Source organism: Ascaphus truei, chromosome 9, assembly GCF_040206685.1.
Source record: "Ascaphus truei isolate aAscTru1 chromosome 9, aAscTru1.hap1, whole genome shotgun sequence".
In the NCBI taxonomy this organism is placed as follows: domain Eukaryota; kingdom Metazoa; phylum Chordata; class Amphibia; order Anura; family Ascaphidae; genus Ascaphus; species Ascaphus truei.
In genome coordinates, this window is record NC_134491.1 from 66,259,204 (window position 1) to 66,277,789 (window position 18,586).

An 18,586-nucleotide genomic window follows, 5' to 3' on the forward strand; every position below is an offset into this window, starting at 1 on the left:
CAGAGCAGAAAAATTCCTGCTGCTGCCATGTGGGAGGGCCAGAACAGGCGCTACATCAGTGCTCTCTATGCGCAATTGCTGGCAGGGAGTTCTCTCTGCACCTCAGCTGGCTGGAGATGACAAGGAGCAGACTAAGGGGGTTCAAGGGGGAAGGCCTAGGCCATTTACTTACCCTAGGTTGTGCGTTAATACTGGAACTCTACATTTGCAAATCACATCTAGACCGTTTGAGAGAGAAGGAAAAAAAAACCCAGCATCTGTAATGTAGAAGCAATGTAAAGCACATAACAGGTTTGCTGTTTAGCAAAGACCAGGGAGCATATGCTGAACTCTTCCTCAAACTCCATTGGAAAGGCAAAGGACTACCACAGGTGCGGAGAACTGCCACGTTTGACGTACTGTAGCAGAGTCGGATTCCCATCCGATGCGTATCCTTCTAAGATAGAATTGAATGGTTGTGCATGGTTTATTATTCGGTCTGCTAAATAAAATCTTCCAAAAGAAGGTCAACTGCTACGATCACAGAAGCCATCAAGTGTTAAAATAAAGTTACTCGAGTGAGCAAAAGGTCTATTGTTAAAATGTAAGGAAATGTACTAACAAATAAAAAAAACAAGATGTTGTTCTTGAATAGATTGCATGTGTAAGGCATGTGTTATTCATATTAGCATTAAAGAGGGACCAAAACCAGGAAAATTGCAATGGCTTATTTAGCTTGTCTGATGCATGAAATAATTTTCATAAATGTTCTTTAATATGTATTTTACGGTTAAAAATAAAAATCTATCCTAAAGGACTAATGTGTAGTATCAGTGTTTCGAGTCTTCCATTGACTATCCACCCAGAAATAGCAAGTAAAACATTTAGTCTCATATGTTGCTTTCATCTTCTTTCAATGTATCATCTGAACTCAGATGAAGGACATTGGGTTCGTTATTCACTTTGTGGTCCGTCTCTTCCGCGTTGGCTTCCCGGCTTTTCTGCTCTGCTTTCTGTTCCTTTGCCTGGAGCCAGTAGTGGATGGTCATCCCAATTAAGAGGTAGATAGAGGCAACAATCAGGACTATCCCACATGCTTGATAGGTGTACTTGTAGTCTCCATAAATATCATTTAATCTACCTAGAATTCCAAGAGAGGTTAAAGAGTGTTAGAAGCAGAAGAGGACATTACACTAGCAACTATATTAACCTACAACAAAGGCAGCCATACATTGTATATTCCATTTGGTAGGAACCCAGGTAATACTTTAATTTTACCATCACCATTCGCCCATACAAAATTCTAAAGCCCTGCCTATAAAAAAAATATATATTTTTAATTATTTTGCTTTTATTTTTGTTATTTTAAAGTGATTACTGCACATGTTAAGGACAAGCAGAGATGCAACTTTTGGATAATGGAAGTAAAATTGAAATATTGAGAGTAACTAGGATTTTTAACACCTATAATTGTGTGAGTCCTCGATTCGAACAATTATATTGCCAAAAATAGAGTATTACACAACAAGTATCCACAAAAAGTATTGCTGTGCTATTGGCCTTTTGACTACTTTTTACAGAAAACTGGGGCCCACATTATGGATCAAATTACAATGGGCATTTAAAAGTACATTCAGCCATGTATCTCATGACTATAATACCATATATTTAGTCATTTAACAAGCTTGTGGAATGTACCCTTGAACAACTTCAGTACAAGGGCATATCAATGTCAAAAGCATTAGGCCGCATCCATACTAGAACGCGCTAGCTTCCGCGCTTTTCCGTGACCCGCCGTCGCACTGGAAACATAAACTTGTTTGTATTGCGAAGCGCCGCTCTCCCTGTAGCGCATGTGCACGTGCTAGCGCCCACTATGCACATATGCATTGGCGTCCCAATGTTTATTTCAGCGCAAGCTACGTAGCTCGCGCAGTATCCGGCACTATGGACGCGACCTTAGGGTGGAGCTGAATTACTGACACTTCTAAAACAGGTGTTAACATATGCATAGAATAGTAGGATAAAAACTAACTCATGTCATTAACCGAGTTCTGCTAGTGTTTAATGGGTGTCAAAATAGACAAAGGACTGGTTTAACCTCCCAGCTTTATGGTTGTAAGTAGCAAATTATTTCTGGATCAGTAGATTCAATGGTTACGAATTTAGACAAATCTGCGTTTGAATGAGACTTCTTAACAGTTTTTCCCAGGCAGTGGGATGTTAAACTATAGAACGAGAGATGGAAAAAAGTAAAAACTATTCCCACTGGTAACTTTAAAATATCAGATACACAAATACTTAAAAAAGGACATTCTTCGTTTTACCTAGGAGAGGTGGTCCAAGTAAGACCGGGCAACATTCCATAACGGTCACCAATCCAACAGCACTGGAGAATCTCTGTGCCCCAACCAAGTCCATCAAGGTTTCAAAGAGGACAGAGCTCAGCCAACCAAAAGCAAATCCAAAGAACCCAGCGTAGATACAAAAGCCGAGGTAACTTGTTGACAGGGGAAGCATGACGTGGCATATTCCATTATAGAGCACTGAAACTGCAAAGAAATACTGGATCTTCGGCCTTACCCATTTGGTGTTGGCTAAAAGCCCCATGGAAGGTCTTGCAACCATGTCTACCAAAGCAAGGATAGAAAGCAGGAAGGCAGCAGACTCATTCGAAATGTTCTTGCTCTTGGCGTAGTTGCTAAGGAAGACCAGGGGAGAAAAGAGTCCAAAAAACATAATCATGTGTCCAGATAAGTAGATCAAGAAACCTCGGTGAGTGAAGAGAGACAAGTCTAAGAACTTGTTGATAGTCTGAAAGACAGTTGGCTTAGTCTTGACCTTGCAATCAATAAGGTCTTTGTTGGCGTCAATGTCTCCTTTCAATTCGCTCTTCCCAGCTTCCTCCAATACCTCTTTGGTAATTTTCTTTTTTGAGTCAACCTTTGGCCCTAAAGGGCGCATCAAGGATCCTGCCGCACAGCAATTCAGCAGGAGGCCACCTAAGATTAAGAAGCTTCCTCTCCAACCGAAGATGCTATAGAAGTATTGATTGAGGGGAGCCAACGTGGACAAAAATACAGGGCTCCCTGCCATAGCCAGTCCATTTGCAATTGGTCTTTTCTTGAAGAAATATTTGCCAATTATTGTCAAAGCTGGATTGAGGTTGAAAGCTAGTCCAAGTCCTGTTTAAAGAGAGAGAGAAATTAGGATAGTCAATTAAAATGGGGACATCCGCCATTCATAATCCAATATTGTCTACCCGCGCTCTTGGAGGGGGGTTCGCTCTCCCGCTCCCCAACCCCCACCCGGACTTGAGATGCAGAAGGAAGCAGAGGGAAATCCCTTCCTTTGCAGGCGGGCCTGGGTCAGGGGGTGGGGCCTCAAGTAGAGCAGCGTGGGGCTGGAGCTACAGCCTGTCTCTCAGGCTAGGAAAGGTGAGAGGAAGGGTTAAATTGCAGGGGTAAAAACATGAAAGGAAGGAGAGAGAGACAGAAAGACAGAGACAGACCCATATTTACTAAAGGGTGCAAAGCTTTACAACTTCCTAACTCCTATTAATTTGAATGTAAGTTAGGTTGGGCTAAAGTTTAGAACCCTTTAGTGAATATGGGTCTTAGAGTAGATCTAGGATAGCACTTTATAACTTTATATACTGTATGTGTAGCCCCCCATAAAGACTGTCAGTTAAGGCATTAATGGACTTAAGGGGTTAACTGTGTGGGCTCATGAAGTGCAGAGTATCGCCCTTCTCCCATCACATGGTATATAGAGTGATTTAGCAGGAAATAAGTCACTCCCTCTGTATGTATGTGATCAGTGGCGTCACCATGGGCATATATAGTTAGCCCAAAGGTTCTAGAACTTCGGCTCCTGGGAGATGCAGTTGGGGGAGCCTCACTGTATAGTATGGAAATAGGTTTCAGTGTTCAGTGTATAGATATATGTACTAGGATTGATCTGTCCCTGTTTGTTGTTTTATAGTTAGGGAAGTGCCCTACATAGATTGTGTGAGTAGAAATGGCTAAGATTAATAATTATTTATATTCAAGGAATTACTGCCCCTAGAGGAAGGTCCATAGGTAACTCCGACCCAGTCTGCCCGGAAGCAGAGGTCAGTGTACAGTAACAGGATATTGATCCTGAGAACATGCATGTCAGCCAGAGCCCGTCAGGGGCCCACTAGAAGGGGAACATTACATACACCATACAGAAGAGGGACTAGTCAGCTAACAGAGATAAACAAGCCTCAGTACCTCCCTAGTGTATTAAGATAAGGTCACCTAGGGAAGAAACAAATAGTGCAAACCCTGTGAATATATCAGAACTGTTAAAATTGTGAAGTGTGTCTCAATCTGAAGAGCATTATAATCGGCTGTTAATAAAGCTTCTGTTTATACTATAACCTTTCCTGGTGCCCATCTATATTACATCTTTATACGCCCAGCCTGCATGCATCCCGCACCCTGACAAGGTATGTGAAAATGAGCAAATCTGATGTAGACTCCTTAAGGCTAAGGTCCCGCTGCATGCGCCCGCACGGCCGGCTTGCTTGCCGGCGGCGCGTGCAAGTCACTGCACCGTGCCGTGATCTGCTGTCTGCAGTTAAGTTTTATTTCAGTGTGGGGGGCGTGGCCAAAATGGGCTGTGTGGGCGTGGCCATAATGGGGACAGGGCCACAATGCCGGCCAAAATAAAAAAAAAACACTTCACTTACTCCGGCAGCTATGTATGGTAGCTACCAGTCAGGTCTAGGGGGGTTAATCTATGTTCCACCTCCCTCAATAACACCCAGGTAATGTATAAAAGGGGCAACTGGGCACTACGCTCCCCACTGACTTACATGTGAGGCTAAGTACGGTGCGTGACATAAGGCGAGTGGTTTGTAACGTCACCATATAGTGTCAGTCTAGTTGTCAACTACTTTATTTGCGCTAAACATTTCTACTTATTTGGAATCTAACACACACACCCAAACAAACGCACACAGCTCAGCAAACCTCCCCCCCTCGCTCCCACTCCCCCGCCTCTTTGATTGGTTATCTTGCGTATCACGTGACGCGTCACCGCTCCAGAACACCAGAGGCTTGTAGCTCTGGCTGGTTGACGCGTCACAGCACGTAGTCAACCACGTCGGATGGAGGCAGCGGGGACCACCAGACTGGAGGTAAGGGGCTGCTGGCCCGCGGCCATGCGTGCCGCCGACTGCAGCGGGTCCTCAGCCTAAGAGATGGGCAAGGAGTTCATAGGCTCTTTTGATTATTACATCTGGACTTATACGTTTGTTGTGCTTTGATTGATATCAGATATGCATACAGTACATATGCATTTGTATTGCTTAGTTAATCTTTTGGGTGCCCAAGGACCTAGCTACTTCGTCATGGGGTCTGGCACTCCAGGGTCCCCATGATGTGATAGGTACATCACAAACTCTCCTCCCCACACAGAACCTGTCTCTTCTCCCGCAACATGTCTCGCTCCCTCCCCCCGAGCATGTCTCACTCCATCCCCAGCATTACTTTCTCTCCCCCCCCCACCATTACTTTCTCTCCCCCCCCCACCTTGACCCTCTTCTTACACTGCTCATCTCATTCTCTCTGTTCTTCGCTCATGTATTTATCTTATTTCCCCCTCATGTCTTTTTTACCCCTCCCTCTTCTCTTTTCTCACACATGCCTTTCTCTTTATTTAATCCCCCATATATAATGGGAAATAATACAAATAACAGATCATGGGAATAAGTGCTTCAGACTGTCAGGGTCGCCTAGACCTCCTGTCTAGCCATAGCTTCCTTGTCCACTGGGTGTGCTGCTGCCTTCTGTTGGCTCTGGGTTCCTCTGTCTGTCTGTCTTCTTGTTGCTCCTGTCTCTGTCCTTTATAGCTTGCTTCCTGTCTGTTGTTTTTGCCTTTGCTTGAAGTCAGACTCCTAATGCACTTGCTTCTGATTCCTGATCTGTTTCTGTACCTGTACCTGTATTATAGAAGTCTGTTCACAGTAAAAGACCTTGCTGGTAATCTGGCTTGTCCCTGTTTGTTCCTGTTTTCAGTCCCTACCCCCAGACCTGTCCTTGCTCCCCTGTCCTGTTCCAGTCTCCTCGTTGCCGACCTCTGCTTGTTATCTGACTTCGCTGCCTGCCGCTTGCCTCGGACCTCTGCTTGTTTCCTGATTTCGCTACCTGCCGCCTGCTTCGGACCCCTGCTTGTGAACCCTACTACGCTCGTGCTGTTCCGGCCACCGAGATCCTACCCGCCACAGGAGTCTCCCGTGACACAGACATAAATGTAACATTTCAGAAGAGGAGTCCCTGCTCCTAAGAGCTTACAATCGAATTGGTAGGAAGAACGTACAGAGACAGTAGGAGGGCATTCTGGTAAGTGCGTCTGCAGGGGGCCAAGCTTTATGTATCATGTGTATAGTATTAACCACGGTGCTTCTTTAAGCAAGTGGGTCTTAAAGGTGGATAGAGAGGGTACTAGTCGGGTATTGAGGGGAAGGGCATTCCAGAGGTGTGGGGCAATCTCTGAGAAAGGTTTAAGGTGGGAGAGGGCTTTAGATACAAAGGGGGTAGAGAGAAGACATCCTTGAGCAGAACACAAGAGTCAGGAGGGTGCATAGGGTGAAATTAGGGCTGAGATGTAAGGAGGGGCAGAAGAGTGTAAAGCTTTAAAAGTGAGGAGGAGAATTGAGTGCGAGATGCGGGATTTGATAGAAAACCAGGAGAGGGATTTCAGCAGGTGAGACGCTGAGACAGATTTAGGGAAGAGCAGATTGATTCAGGCAGCAGCATTTAGGATAGATTGTAGGGGAGACAGGTAGATTGTCAAAGGTGGTCAGATTGTTAAAAATCCTCATTGCTTAAATCCACAGGAGGGGGAGAAATTTCTGTGGATTAATCCATGTGTGTATTTTTATCAATCAGGCAATAAATTGTGGCTTCCGTGGACTGGATTCCTAAAAATCCACCCGATTCTATCCAATGGTTGTTTTGGATTAATCTGTACGGATTTAAACTAGGTCAACGGAATTTACACTGTGGAATAGATTTTGAATGGAATGTCTGGGGAATGTATTTTGACCGTTCCGCCCATCCCTACTCATCCCCAGAAAGATTTCTTACCTCCAATAACGCCAATACAGAAGTACAGTTCACTCACAGTGTTGCATAACGAGGCAGCAATTAAGCCACTTCCAGCAAGACAGCCACCAGCTATCACAATAGGCCGACTTCCATACTTGTTCACCAAGACACTGCTGATGGGACCTAGAAGGACTCAAAACACGTTAATGTTATCCAAATGGGACACTCATTCTGCTGCGTTCACAAGCCAGACTATACGCCAAACAAGTCAAAATTGGCGCAATACTTTGGTTACAAATGTCCTTAGTAATGCTTTAAAGTATCAATTAACATGGGCAGAGGGTCTGGCGGCACATTGCCTGGCAAACGTATATACACATTCTTTACAAGAAGTGTTCTGCAGGTTCTTTGAGCAACAAATAGGTTGATATGAAACAAGATTGTCATAGAATTTCTTAATTTCAGATGTCTTTTGATGCAGAATGGCATCTTAAAGCAACAAGCAGTTGCAAGCCTTTAATTTCCAGTTGTGGGTCACGGGCTCCTATAAGGTTCATTACATGGAGTGTAACTGTAAAAAGTTATTTCCCCCAGTACCTTCGTAGGATTAAGGGAGTCATGAATTTGAGAGAGCACGCAGTACTTTCGAAACTGCAAATCCACTTCCCCTTTATTTTGGAGTCCAGACCAGTTGTGTTCCAAGGTAGAAGTGCAGTAGTTTTACACTAAGACCATCCCTCTGATTTCTGGATGTTTCTTTTTTAAGGCCATTTCTACCTTCAAAACATTTTTTTTAAAGTTATGTTTTCAGTTTGGCAGTCAGTTAATGAGACCTCGTGGCCATTTAGCATTTGACTTGCTGGCAGCTTCCGGTATTCTACCATTTTAAACTACGGAATTTTGACATACAAACCATCTGCGGAACAGGGCGACTTCATAAGTGGTTCCTACATCTTTGATGTTGAGAGAGAAGTTGATAACTAGGCTAGTCTACTATAGTTGTACCCCAAGGCCAATTGCCAGAATTCAACATTATCCTATACGTTTGGAATCTTGTCCAATAGTCCCCTCTCTAAAAGTAAAGAGCTCTTATAGGTCAAATATAAGGTCCTTATGTTGACAGGTTTCATTTCCATCACAAAGATTCCTAGGAACTCCTGTTGGAAACCACCATTAGACCCACATGGAATTTCCCTTAAACAAACACTACCGAGCTCACTCAGTAGGGCAAACTAGATTAGATACGATATTAATTGATGGAGAAGGCTTTAGGAGTGCTTGTAGACTGCAGGCTTAGCAATAGTGCCCAATGTCATGCAGTAGCTGCAAAGGGAAACAAGATCTTATCTTGCATCAAATGGGCAATGGATGGAAGGGAAGTAAACCTAATTATGCCCCTTTACAAAGCATTAGTAAGACCACACCTTCAATATGGAGTACAATTTTGGGCACCAATTCTAAGAAAAGACATTATGGAACTAGTGAGAGTGCAGAGAAGAGCCACCAAATTAATAAAAGGGATGGACAATCTAACTTATGAGGAGAGGCTAGCTAAATTATATTTATTTACATTAGAAAAGAGGCGTCTAAGAGGGGATATGATAACTATATACAAATATATTCAGGGATAATACAAGGAGCTTTCAAAAGTACTATTCATCCCACGAGCAGTACTAAGGACACGGGGACATCCCTTAAGGTTGGAGGAAAGGAAATTTCACCAGCAACAAAGGAAAGGGTTCTTTACAGTAAGGGCAGTTAAAATGTGGAATTCATTACCCATGGAGACTGTGATGGCAGATACAATAGATTTGTTCAAAAAAAGGTTGGACATCTTTTTAGATGGGAAAGGTATACAGGGATATACCATATAAGTATACATGGGAAGGATGTTGATCCAGGGATTAATCTGATTGCCAATTCTTGGAGTCAGGAAGGAATACATTTTCCCCCTTAATGGGGTTTTTTGTTTGCCTTCCTCTGGATCAATAAGTAAGTATAGATATAGGATAAAGTATCTGTTGTCTAAATTTAGCATAGGTTGAACTTGATGGACATGTCTTTTTTCAACCTCATCTACTATGTAACTATGTAACTATGTAATTGGAGGTCATTAATGGACTAGACTAAGACTATTGAGTGGCAGTACAAGCCCAATAGTTTTCTCTTCACCACATTACATGTTACAGTTATGTTACTGCACCAGGCTTACCTCCACCGTACATAACAGCCAGCATGATGGAAGAAATCCAGGACACTTCACTGCTTGTCGCTCCAAAGATCACCTCTATATCCTTGAAGAAAACTGTGATGGATTTTGGGAAGGCATACGAGAAGCCGATGGACACAAATGCCCCTATGACCACAAACCAGCCCCAGCCCCCTTCTGGCGGGGGGTAACTCACAGGGCCTCCAACGGCTGGTGCCATTTTCCTAAAACACAGGACCTCTTCTATAGTTCAAAAACCTGAGGGAAAAAAAAGAAGGTATTAAAACAAATATATAACAAATGCCATTATCATATTAGGTCTACATAGGAGAATCTAACTTTCTAGCAAACTCCCCCAGTCTGTACCCTTCTGCTTGCTCTCCCCCCCCTGCTTGCGTCCCACCACCCCCTGTTCGGCTCCGGTGTCAAATTACGCCTCAGGGTCATGTGACGGCACGTTGCCATGACAACATGACATCACGTGACCCCGCAGCATCATTTGACAACCGGGTTTCCATGTAGACACGCCGCTGGAAGCCAAGGTAAGTAAAGTTACAGAGGCCTCGCGAGGTCCCCCAGCATTTAATTGAAATGCCTTCAGAGAAGTGTGGGGCCTCTGTAACTGCTGCGCACCCCAGAAAATCCCACGTGGGGGGTGCGCCCCCCAAGTTTGCGCTCTTCTGCTGTACCGCATAAATATAGTATAAAACTTTCTTAATGGATTGTTTCAAATTTCCTCAACTCAAAAACAGGACCACAGCAGCTATGGGCTGAAGGACTATCTTAGCGGTAAGAATACTGCCTTGGAAGTGGGTGACCACGGGGGGAATCCTAGTGTCCTTTGGCAGGTCACTTTATCCTCCTATGCCCCAGACAAAATTAGACTATAAGCTCCTTAAGGCAGGGACTTATAATGCCTGCAAAATTCGACGGTAGGTACAAAGCTGCAGACACTGTGGGCAATGTATTAGAAAAATACTGTTACTTAATAGTTTAGGTTGATAAAAGACATTTGTCTATCGAGTTAAACCTTTGTTAAATTCTGTTTGGGTGAGATAGTCATCCAGTTTTTGTAATTCTATTGATCCAGAGGACTGCAAATAAAAAGCCCCAGTGAAACATTTGCCAATTACATCTCATAAAAGGAGAAAAAATCCTTCCTTAACCCAGTAATGGAAATCAGATTTCTCCATAGCAGTATTATTATTATCATTATTATTATTATTATTATTATCATTATTATCATTATTATTATTATTATTATCATTATTATCATTATTATTATTATTACTGTGGTGTTTTTACTAGTGATAACATCCCAAATCGCCAGTTCAAAAATAAATAGTTGAGGTCTCAGCTGATGGGTCTGAGATGTGCTTTGTGCCCGACTGCCAGAGTTGGCATATTTATTCACAGCAGTCATCACCTGAGAAAACTGTTTTCAGATGACACAGAGTGAGCCTGTTCCTGCTTACTCTGGCATGCGGCGCTGCACTGACACTACAAAGCTATGGAACGTGCTGCATGGGAACGCTCTATCGGTTTGCTGAAGTGGAAAATAGGACAAGACGCTGAGGCCATCATATATCTGCTGAGCTTTAGGAAGTGGGAACGAGTAGATGAGATTAAAAAAAAAAGACATTATGTCCACTGAGTTCAACATATGTTACATTTAGTTGACTGAGATACTCATCCTATATTTGTTTTTGTATTAATCCTGAGGAAGGCAGGAAAAAAAAACCCCAGTGAAACATTAGCCAATGATGTCTCAGAAGGGGAAAAATAAATTCCTTCCTGACTCCAATAATGACCAGATTTCTCCCGGGATCAATAGACTTCCCATGTTTAACTGATTTCCCTATAAACCTTTCCTTTCTAAAAATATGTCTAACCTTTTCTTAAACATATCTAGTGTATCTGCCATCACAGTCTCCATTGCTAGTACAGTCCACATGTTAACTGCCCTTTCCTTTGCTGCTGATGAATGCATGTTATTTGTTCTGTCACAGAGCTGTATTGGCTTTGTTACTGCCAGACTGGTTCTCTCTCGTTCTGCCTTGCACAATTTTCATAGACATTATACAATTAGTGTTAATGTGCCTGGATGCAGCAGAGCACTGGAGCAAAACGCTGTTGACATCATGTGGAAAAGATTGCTGGTGTATTAATGAAAAATTACAACGTTTCTTACATAATTGCACTCTGTACTATACACTGACATGGAAATTTCACATTCCTGCCCACAATCTAATTTGAATTGTCCAAGGTCAGCAGCATCCGGCATAGGGATTCGAACTAGGTTCACATGCTTTAAAGGTAGAGATGTTACCACTAGATTACCTTTCCCTAAAGACCCAGTACCATCTACCTTGACCCAAGATTCCCTTAGTCCTTTGTTAAGATGTCTCTTGGTCCAGGACCCCATGAAGGGATCAATTCTTCACATTCTCTATTGTATTCTCTGATAGTTGTTTTCTTTTGTAGTTAGGGCTTTGAGTCTACATATGCAAATGCATCTTCAATTATGAATCAAACGTAAACAAATAGTAGAGAAGTTGTGACATGTCTTTCACTTTAATGCAACTGCATATTGCATACCCTAAATGTAGGACTAAATACAGGGCCATATTTATAAGCAACCTTCTGCCACAAGGCACCTTCCGTCATTGGAAGACACCTTTTAGCCAATTGAAGTCAATGGTCTGTACGAGGTCTTCCAGTGCCCAAAGGTGTCTCGTGGCAGACAACTGCTTAGTTAAAAATGGACCACATTGTATAACAATGTTAAAAACTGTAGGGAAGGTGTAAAAAAGGATGAATGCTTTCCCTTTATTGCAACTGCAATAAAGGATGTAAAGAAGGATTGGTGCTCTAAACAAGTCATTAGATCTGAGGTCTGTAAGTAAAACAGTAAAGCTGCCTTTGAGTTTGATCCCATTTCGTCCACTGATTTTTTAATTTAACCTCTAGAGTGCTTGTGGGGCCGAAGAACCAGCGTGCCAAAGCCCCCTCACATCGCGACCATGTGGAGCGATCGCGTGATTGTGGTATCATTGATGATGTGAATGGAAGAGGCGGTGTCCTCCTCTTCCGTTCCTGCTCTGGCCAAGACACCCTATGTCATAGGGACCCCTGGAGTGCCAGACCACAGCATGTGGTGGCTACGTCATGGGACATTCAAAGGGTTAAACAACTGGAAGCTTTACCCACGGCTGTGGTTTACAATGGTACTTTTACCCAGGCAACATTTGGCCACAGGAAATGTTAGGCGTGTATATTGTATATTGAAAAGGGTGGGACATGAAGCTGTCCCTGTTTCGTCTATGGAAAAGAAACAGTGGCAAGTTATAGCTGGCAGAAATCTCAGAGACAAACTGATAATTACAGCACACAGATTTGTAACTACTTCATTGAATCCCCTTGTTTTTTTTATAAAGGTTATAATTAATAAAAGTCTGCTGTGAACTACCTAATGATGCGGAAACAAAGAGAAACCAAATTTGGCATGTGTGATAGGGTACCTAGAGACAGAGCCTTTCAGCAGGAAAACAGCAAATCCCTAAAGTCTCTCAGATCAGAACCAACTCTGAAAGAAAGAAGAGAAGCATTTAAACATGTCAGAAACACTACAGAGCTCTTATCCAAGGAAGGTTGGAGAGAGAGAGGAATCTATGCAAATGCTCTGCAGCGGTCGTCATACAGCTCATCAGCTTTATCACGAGAATAAAGCAGTCTGCCTTCTCCAGTCAATGTAGAGAATGCAATGACAAATAAAGAGTTGTGAACATTTCAATCAATGTGTAATTGCGCTCCAGTCATATATTAGGAAGTGTCTGCAGCAAAGACATTGGATTGGATATTTATATTATCTGTTATTTATTTGATTACCACATGTATTACTGCTGTGAAGCGCTATGTACACTAATGGCGCTATATAAATAAAGACATACAATACAATACAAAGATGCTACAGGAAAATGAAAGAAGCTGCTTGTATGATTCATTCCAGATATACTGTAGGTCCTATGTTGCAACCAAGCAAGCTGTGCGTTGCTATGAGCGGACCCGCAATGCCGTCTCAGTGCTACATTCGGCTTTCCACAAAATTCAGTATAAAATAATAAAATTACAACTGAAAAGCGCAATACAAATCCAGCCATGCTACTGTGCCAACATGGCCCAATTCAGATTCCTCAAAAGGAAATAGCCGCTATAAAAATTCAGTCTTTGGTTAGTATTAAACAGAACTGTATCTGTGATCACGTCACTAAAGATGCAATACTAGTTGTTTACTTGCTTTTGCAAGGAAAAAAGGCACAAGACTACAGGTTTGCCAACTACAAAAAAGAAAGGCCACAGGTATGGTTAGGTGTGAGGAGAACTAAAACAACATTGATTTATTGGAATTTAAGGATCCTGAATCAAAAGCAAATCATTGATAAGGGGGGGTTGGACTTATTGAGGATAAACCCATGATGGATGAGGAAGCTGTAAGCCGGGTTCCTCTGGTACTGAAGGAGCTTCAACATGGTACTACTGTAGTAGAGAGACCCAGCCCAAGACTATACTGCAAGTCTGCCGACTGTCAAACATAGATACCACGAGGGACAATCAGAGTTGATAAAAACTCTGCCAAGGTTGACCTGCCTGATATCATGCCAGGTACGGGTGGTCACCGTAGTGACAAGGAACAAAAGATCGCATGACGCAGGAAAATACTCATTGCCAAGTGAGTTACCCCCTTATTTGTTTTTTTAGGTCAAGTGCTTATTGTATGTTACTTAGTTAGTATTATTATTGCCAAGTGAATAAAAGAAGATTTGGTAAAATGGAAAAAGAAGCTTAAGTGAGAAATCCTCTGCAGAGTTGAGGAAGCTAAGCACATTATGGAAAATCAGTGCTGGGAAAAGTCCTCGGCGAGCGACTTAAGCGCACTGAATTCAAGCGTTTACATGAAGACACAGATTATATATACACTGGCTACAAGGACATTGCCACCAGTGTCCTCCTCAACCACGGCCACATATCATGGTCATGAACTGATGGAGCGATAGAAAGCAAAGTTGCTGGTAGGAACAAGGATTGCCTTAAGAGAAGACTTGCTCTGGTGAAAACCCCAGAATAAATATGTGGTCTCTCTCTCTCAAGCGTTCTCCCTCGACCAAGGGCTCAAGAGAGAGTGGAGGCACGGGGTTTCCACCATGGCTAGTCGTAGTTACACACAAACAGGTGAGGAATGTAACAGGGTACCTTCCCTGTTGAAGTAGTTTTCCAGGAAAACCTGTGTGGAGAGCCCAGCACTGAGCATGTTAATTCAGAGGAGACTGTACTAATTAACCTGCTCAGCTGGCTCGATAATTCCTTTAAAATGTCTGCAGCATTGACTGCAAGGAGAAGATCTCTAGCACACACAGAGAGAGAGAGAGAGAGTGAGTCTGTTCTGCCAGAGAGATTCCATGGGAAGAGTGTCATGATTCCTTCACACAGTACCCCTCGCTGACTTGTAGGGCACAGAGAGGAGTTAGGTTCTGACTGTCCGGTTAGAACTAGAATAGTTAATGAGGCCAGCTGCTATCCTAAGTTGGCTATAAAACCCCACCCATCATATTTGGTCTTTGCTTGTAAAAAGTTATGTTTTACAGGCCAAGAGTCACTTTATTCTTTTTTCTTAGCGCTGGGTCTTTCCCTGTTCTGCTTCATTCTGGCTCCTAGTTCTACTGACATTCAGGTACATTCTAGTTTTTTGTTTTTTATTCCCTTTGCACTATTTTTGTCCCTCTGTATATTATCTTTTTGCCTTGCTATTTATTGCTGTTACATTTAGCACTGTAGTTCCTTGCAGCTTATCTTGCTTGTCCTGTTTTTTCACTGAGCAATATTGTCTCATGTTTATTAGTTAGATACCATCGCTTTTTGTTACAGTTCTGCACATTATTGCAGACTCAATTTTGTTTTCACTGTCTTGTTATTTTTGTGTTATATTAAATTCTATCAGTTCTTATATATATTTCTGACTTCTGTCTTTTGTGAGTTTCCATGCTACCTTCGAGGGTTCCATCCTAATAAAGAGACTGTTCCAGACAACACCAGTCCCTGGAACCTGCCAGAGGGAACACCCCACAGATACCACCACAGACCCTGGACTAACGTGGAGAGCACCCTACCTACACCTCTCTTTGGGATTTGTGTCAAAAAGTTGGTAAGATGCCTAGCCTTCCAGCCCTCAGATAGGGACTGCTGAATGTTCGCGAGTCCCCTACATGAGGTTAGGCTTGGTTATTATTTTCGACTCTCGCTTTGTTTTGCTGATATGAAGCGGTTTTCTGTTTAAAGCTGCTGCCTAATAAAGCCTACATATAATTTTCTCCTAAAAACGTCTCTGGTGTTACCCTCTGTGCACATCTCCTACGTGTCAATATGACTCCCAGTTGTCGAGTTTTCAGTCAATATATTTAATATTCTGAAGAAATAAGGGAGGGGCGGGGGTAGGGTAAATACCTTTAAAGGGGAAAAGCCCATACACTGCCCCTTTTATCATATTAGGGTCTGTAACTGGGGCTAGCCTGTTAAGAACAGCTAGGGCTGTTGGGTGTCGGCCATGTAATGGTTAAGCCCTTCCTGGAGGAAGGCAGAACTACTCAGGCCCAGCTGAGTGTTGCAAGGGGTTAAAAGACAGGAAAGGGAAGCGTTTATGTCTCTCTTCCTTGTCTGCTTACAGACCAGGTGCGTGTCCTTACTGCATAGGGACATTTGGTATCTTTCTACATAGATATCAATAGACGTATATGGACTTTCATACGCTGGGGAAGCGGAACTTTGCCTAGAAAAAACCTGTATTTTATGTCGGTGAAACTTCAGCTGAATAAAAACCTGTTATTTTTCCGAAAGCAAGTCTCCTGTCTTCAGCTCTACATCGTCTACAGGGTCTGTGCATAAACGTAGTAAAACGTGTGTTTAGATGCATGTAACAGGGTCTTATCCCTGTTAACAGGCTTGCCTCTAATCCAGCAGTGTGCTGGTTAATTGCACACCTGCAATCAACCACTTGACCTGCCTAATGACGACTCTGTGAAAAAGCCTGTTCCCAAAAACAGGAAGGAGATTTTCCTCAGTACACAAGGGTGCTGATAAGAGGAAAGAGGTCTTGAGCAGAAAAGCTCTGCTGAGTTCAAGACACCCAAAGACCTATATTCCTGGACACAGGGGACCCAGGAACCTACCAGAGACTGACATGAAGGGCCACCTGCTTTAAGGTATCTCTTGAGACTTTGGAGAATAGGGTGGTAATGGGAGTATCCCTCCAGCCCTGGAGAAAGGGACTGGGGAAATAAGTTAGCCCTTAAACAGGGATAGGCGTTTGTTGTTTTCATATGTTTTGCTGTGTTAAAAGGTACAGGCGCAATAAAGCCTTATTTTAATTTCACCTTAAAAACGGTCTCCATTGCATACCTCTGCACACATCTCTTACATATGGTGTCAGAAGTGGGATGAGAGGTGACCCTTGAAGTTCAAAGGGGCCCCGGAGACTGCCTGTGAAAATGTTTGTGCTTTTTCCTGAATAGTTCCTGCAAACAGTCTGAGTAACAAAACCAAAGAAACACAACCAGGCAGCAAAACTGCACTGCCTGTGAAAAATGTTGTGCTTATTTTCCCGCATATAGTTCCTGCAAACAGCCTGAACAACAAAGCAAAGAATTGCATGCAGCAGGGACCAGAATTAAAGGGATACACATCCAGGCAGGAAATCTACACTGCACTGAAGAAAGCCACAAAACCACAGATGGACTCTTTTCCCCAATCCCAAGAGGAGAGAGAGAGACTGCTGAAGTAGGTAAACCTTACTTGCCTATCACAATAATGTGTAATATGGTTGTTGAAAAAGGGGCTTTGCCTTCCAGCCGTAGTCAGAGTTCAAGAAGTGAGTTAGCGCTCCAGAGGAGCTAGGCTTTTTTATTGTTTTCTTTAAAAAAAAAAAAAATGCGCTGAAGCAGTGAATACAGACAGTGACCCACAAACGGTACTGATTCTGGAAGTTAAGGCTGCCACACCGCATAGGACTAACAGCTGTGAATGGAGTATATGCAGAAAAGTGTGAAAATTGATGCAAGACTGTGCTGAAGCAGGGAAACTTTTACAGACGGTGACCGACGTAAAGTACTGATTCTGGGAATTTAAAATGGCCGCCCAGCTGAAGTCAAATACAGACCCTGCAAAAATGGGGAAGAAAATGTGTTCCTGGTGTAAAGAACCCCACCACACAGAGCAGTGTCCCTTAAGGCCTTATTCAGACGATGAGAGTGAATGCATGCACAGCACTGCTAATATTGTAAAACTTACCCAAGGGAAGAAAAAGTCTACAGAGATGCCTGTGAGAGCTGCGACCTCTACAAGCAAAATATGCACACCTGTAGGACTACCACAATTTGGGGTTCTAGCAAATACAGTGATAACAGCTGCAATAGCGCCTCCTGAGGTCGGGAATAAAAATACACCTGATAGCCCCAAAATGGAGGATAAGATGCGGCGTTCCTGTAACGAACCCTACCCCACGGAAGAGTGGCCCTTTCAGTCCGATAGGGAGGAAGACATCTCTTACGGCGAACCCGAACCGAATCACACCCACAGAACACCCCAAGAATGGTGGGGGTGCCTAAACTCGGTACGAACCAAAAAGACCGCTCTCTATGATGATGAATGTGATCGGCAGGAGGAAGAGCGGGAACAGCAGATCGCTGAATATTTACGCCAACTAACGCAACTGCAAGGAAAACATGGCGGATACAGTGAAGCTGCTGAAATTTCAAATAAAGACAGAGACCCCAATATCCCTGATGGACGGAGTCGTCAAAAACAAAAAGGCAGAAAAAGAAAACGAAAAAAGGGTCTTCACTTACCGTGGAAAGAACAGATACATCTGCAGATCCCGCGGAGGAAAAGGGGGTCCGAGATGCCCTGCAGCCAAGAGAAAATGGAGAATTCGTCCCGCGGATGACCGAATATCCAGATTGCCCAAGGCAGAAATCGTGTACCCCAAAGAATTGTCTGTCCGGTGCTAGTAGTGAGAAACCCTCAACCAACCATACCAGGGAAGCGGAGCCGGAACCAATGAGTGACGATCCCTTGACCAGCCCTGAAAATGCCCTGAAAATTGCCAGGCGTGACTGTGATCTGCTCCGGGAACAATTGAAACTGGAGAGGGAAGATAATGCTGAGCTACAGGAGACTGTTCTCACACTGTATTCTGAATCCGGGACCGACTTGGAGGATCTAAGGACAGACCTAGATATAGCAAACGTTACTATTACCGCCATGGATGAAA

At 43.2% G+C, this 18,586-nt stretch overlaps 1 protein-coding gene across 3 annotated transcripts in view; it reads right to left on the reverse strand.

The window, feature by feature from the left end:
• Positions 1-732: 732 nt before the first annotated feature.
• The window catches only part of LOC142503183 (monocarboxylate transporter 1-like), a 46,416-nt gene continuing 28,562 nt past the window's right edge, over positions 733-18,586 (reverse strand). For 2 of the 3 annotated variants that reach the window (XM_075615284.1, XM_075615285.1), the window contains exons 2-5: positions 9,271-9,525; positions 7,098-7,241; positions 2,307-3,164; positions 733-1,120 (exon numbers count right to left, since the gene is read on the reverse strand). In XM_075615284.1, coding sequence (XP_075471399.1) covers positions 870-1,120; positions 2,307-3,164; positions 7,098-7,241; positions 9,271-9,487 — 1,470 coding nt within the window. In that variant the 5' untranslated portion in view covers positions 9,488-9,525 and the 3' untranslated portion in view covers positions 733-869. Of the gene's footprint in view, positions 1,121-2,306; positions 3,165-7,097; positions 7,242-9,270; positions 9,526-12,788; positions 12,854-18,586 lie in introns of those variants that run through there. The other variant, XM_075615286.1, reaches the window with a different exon arrangement.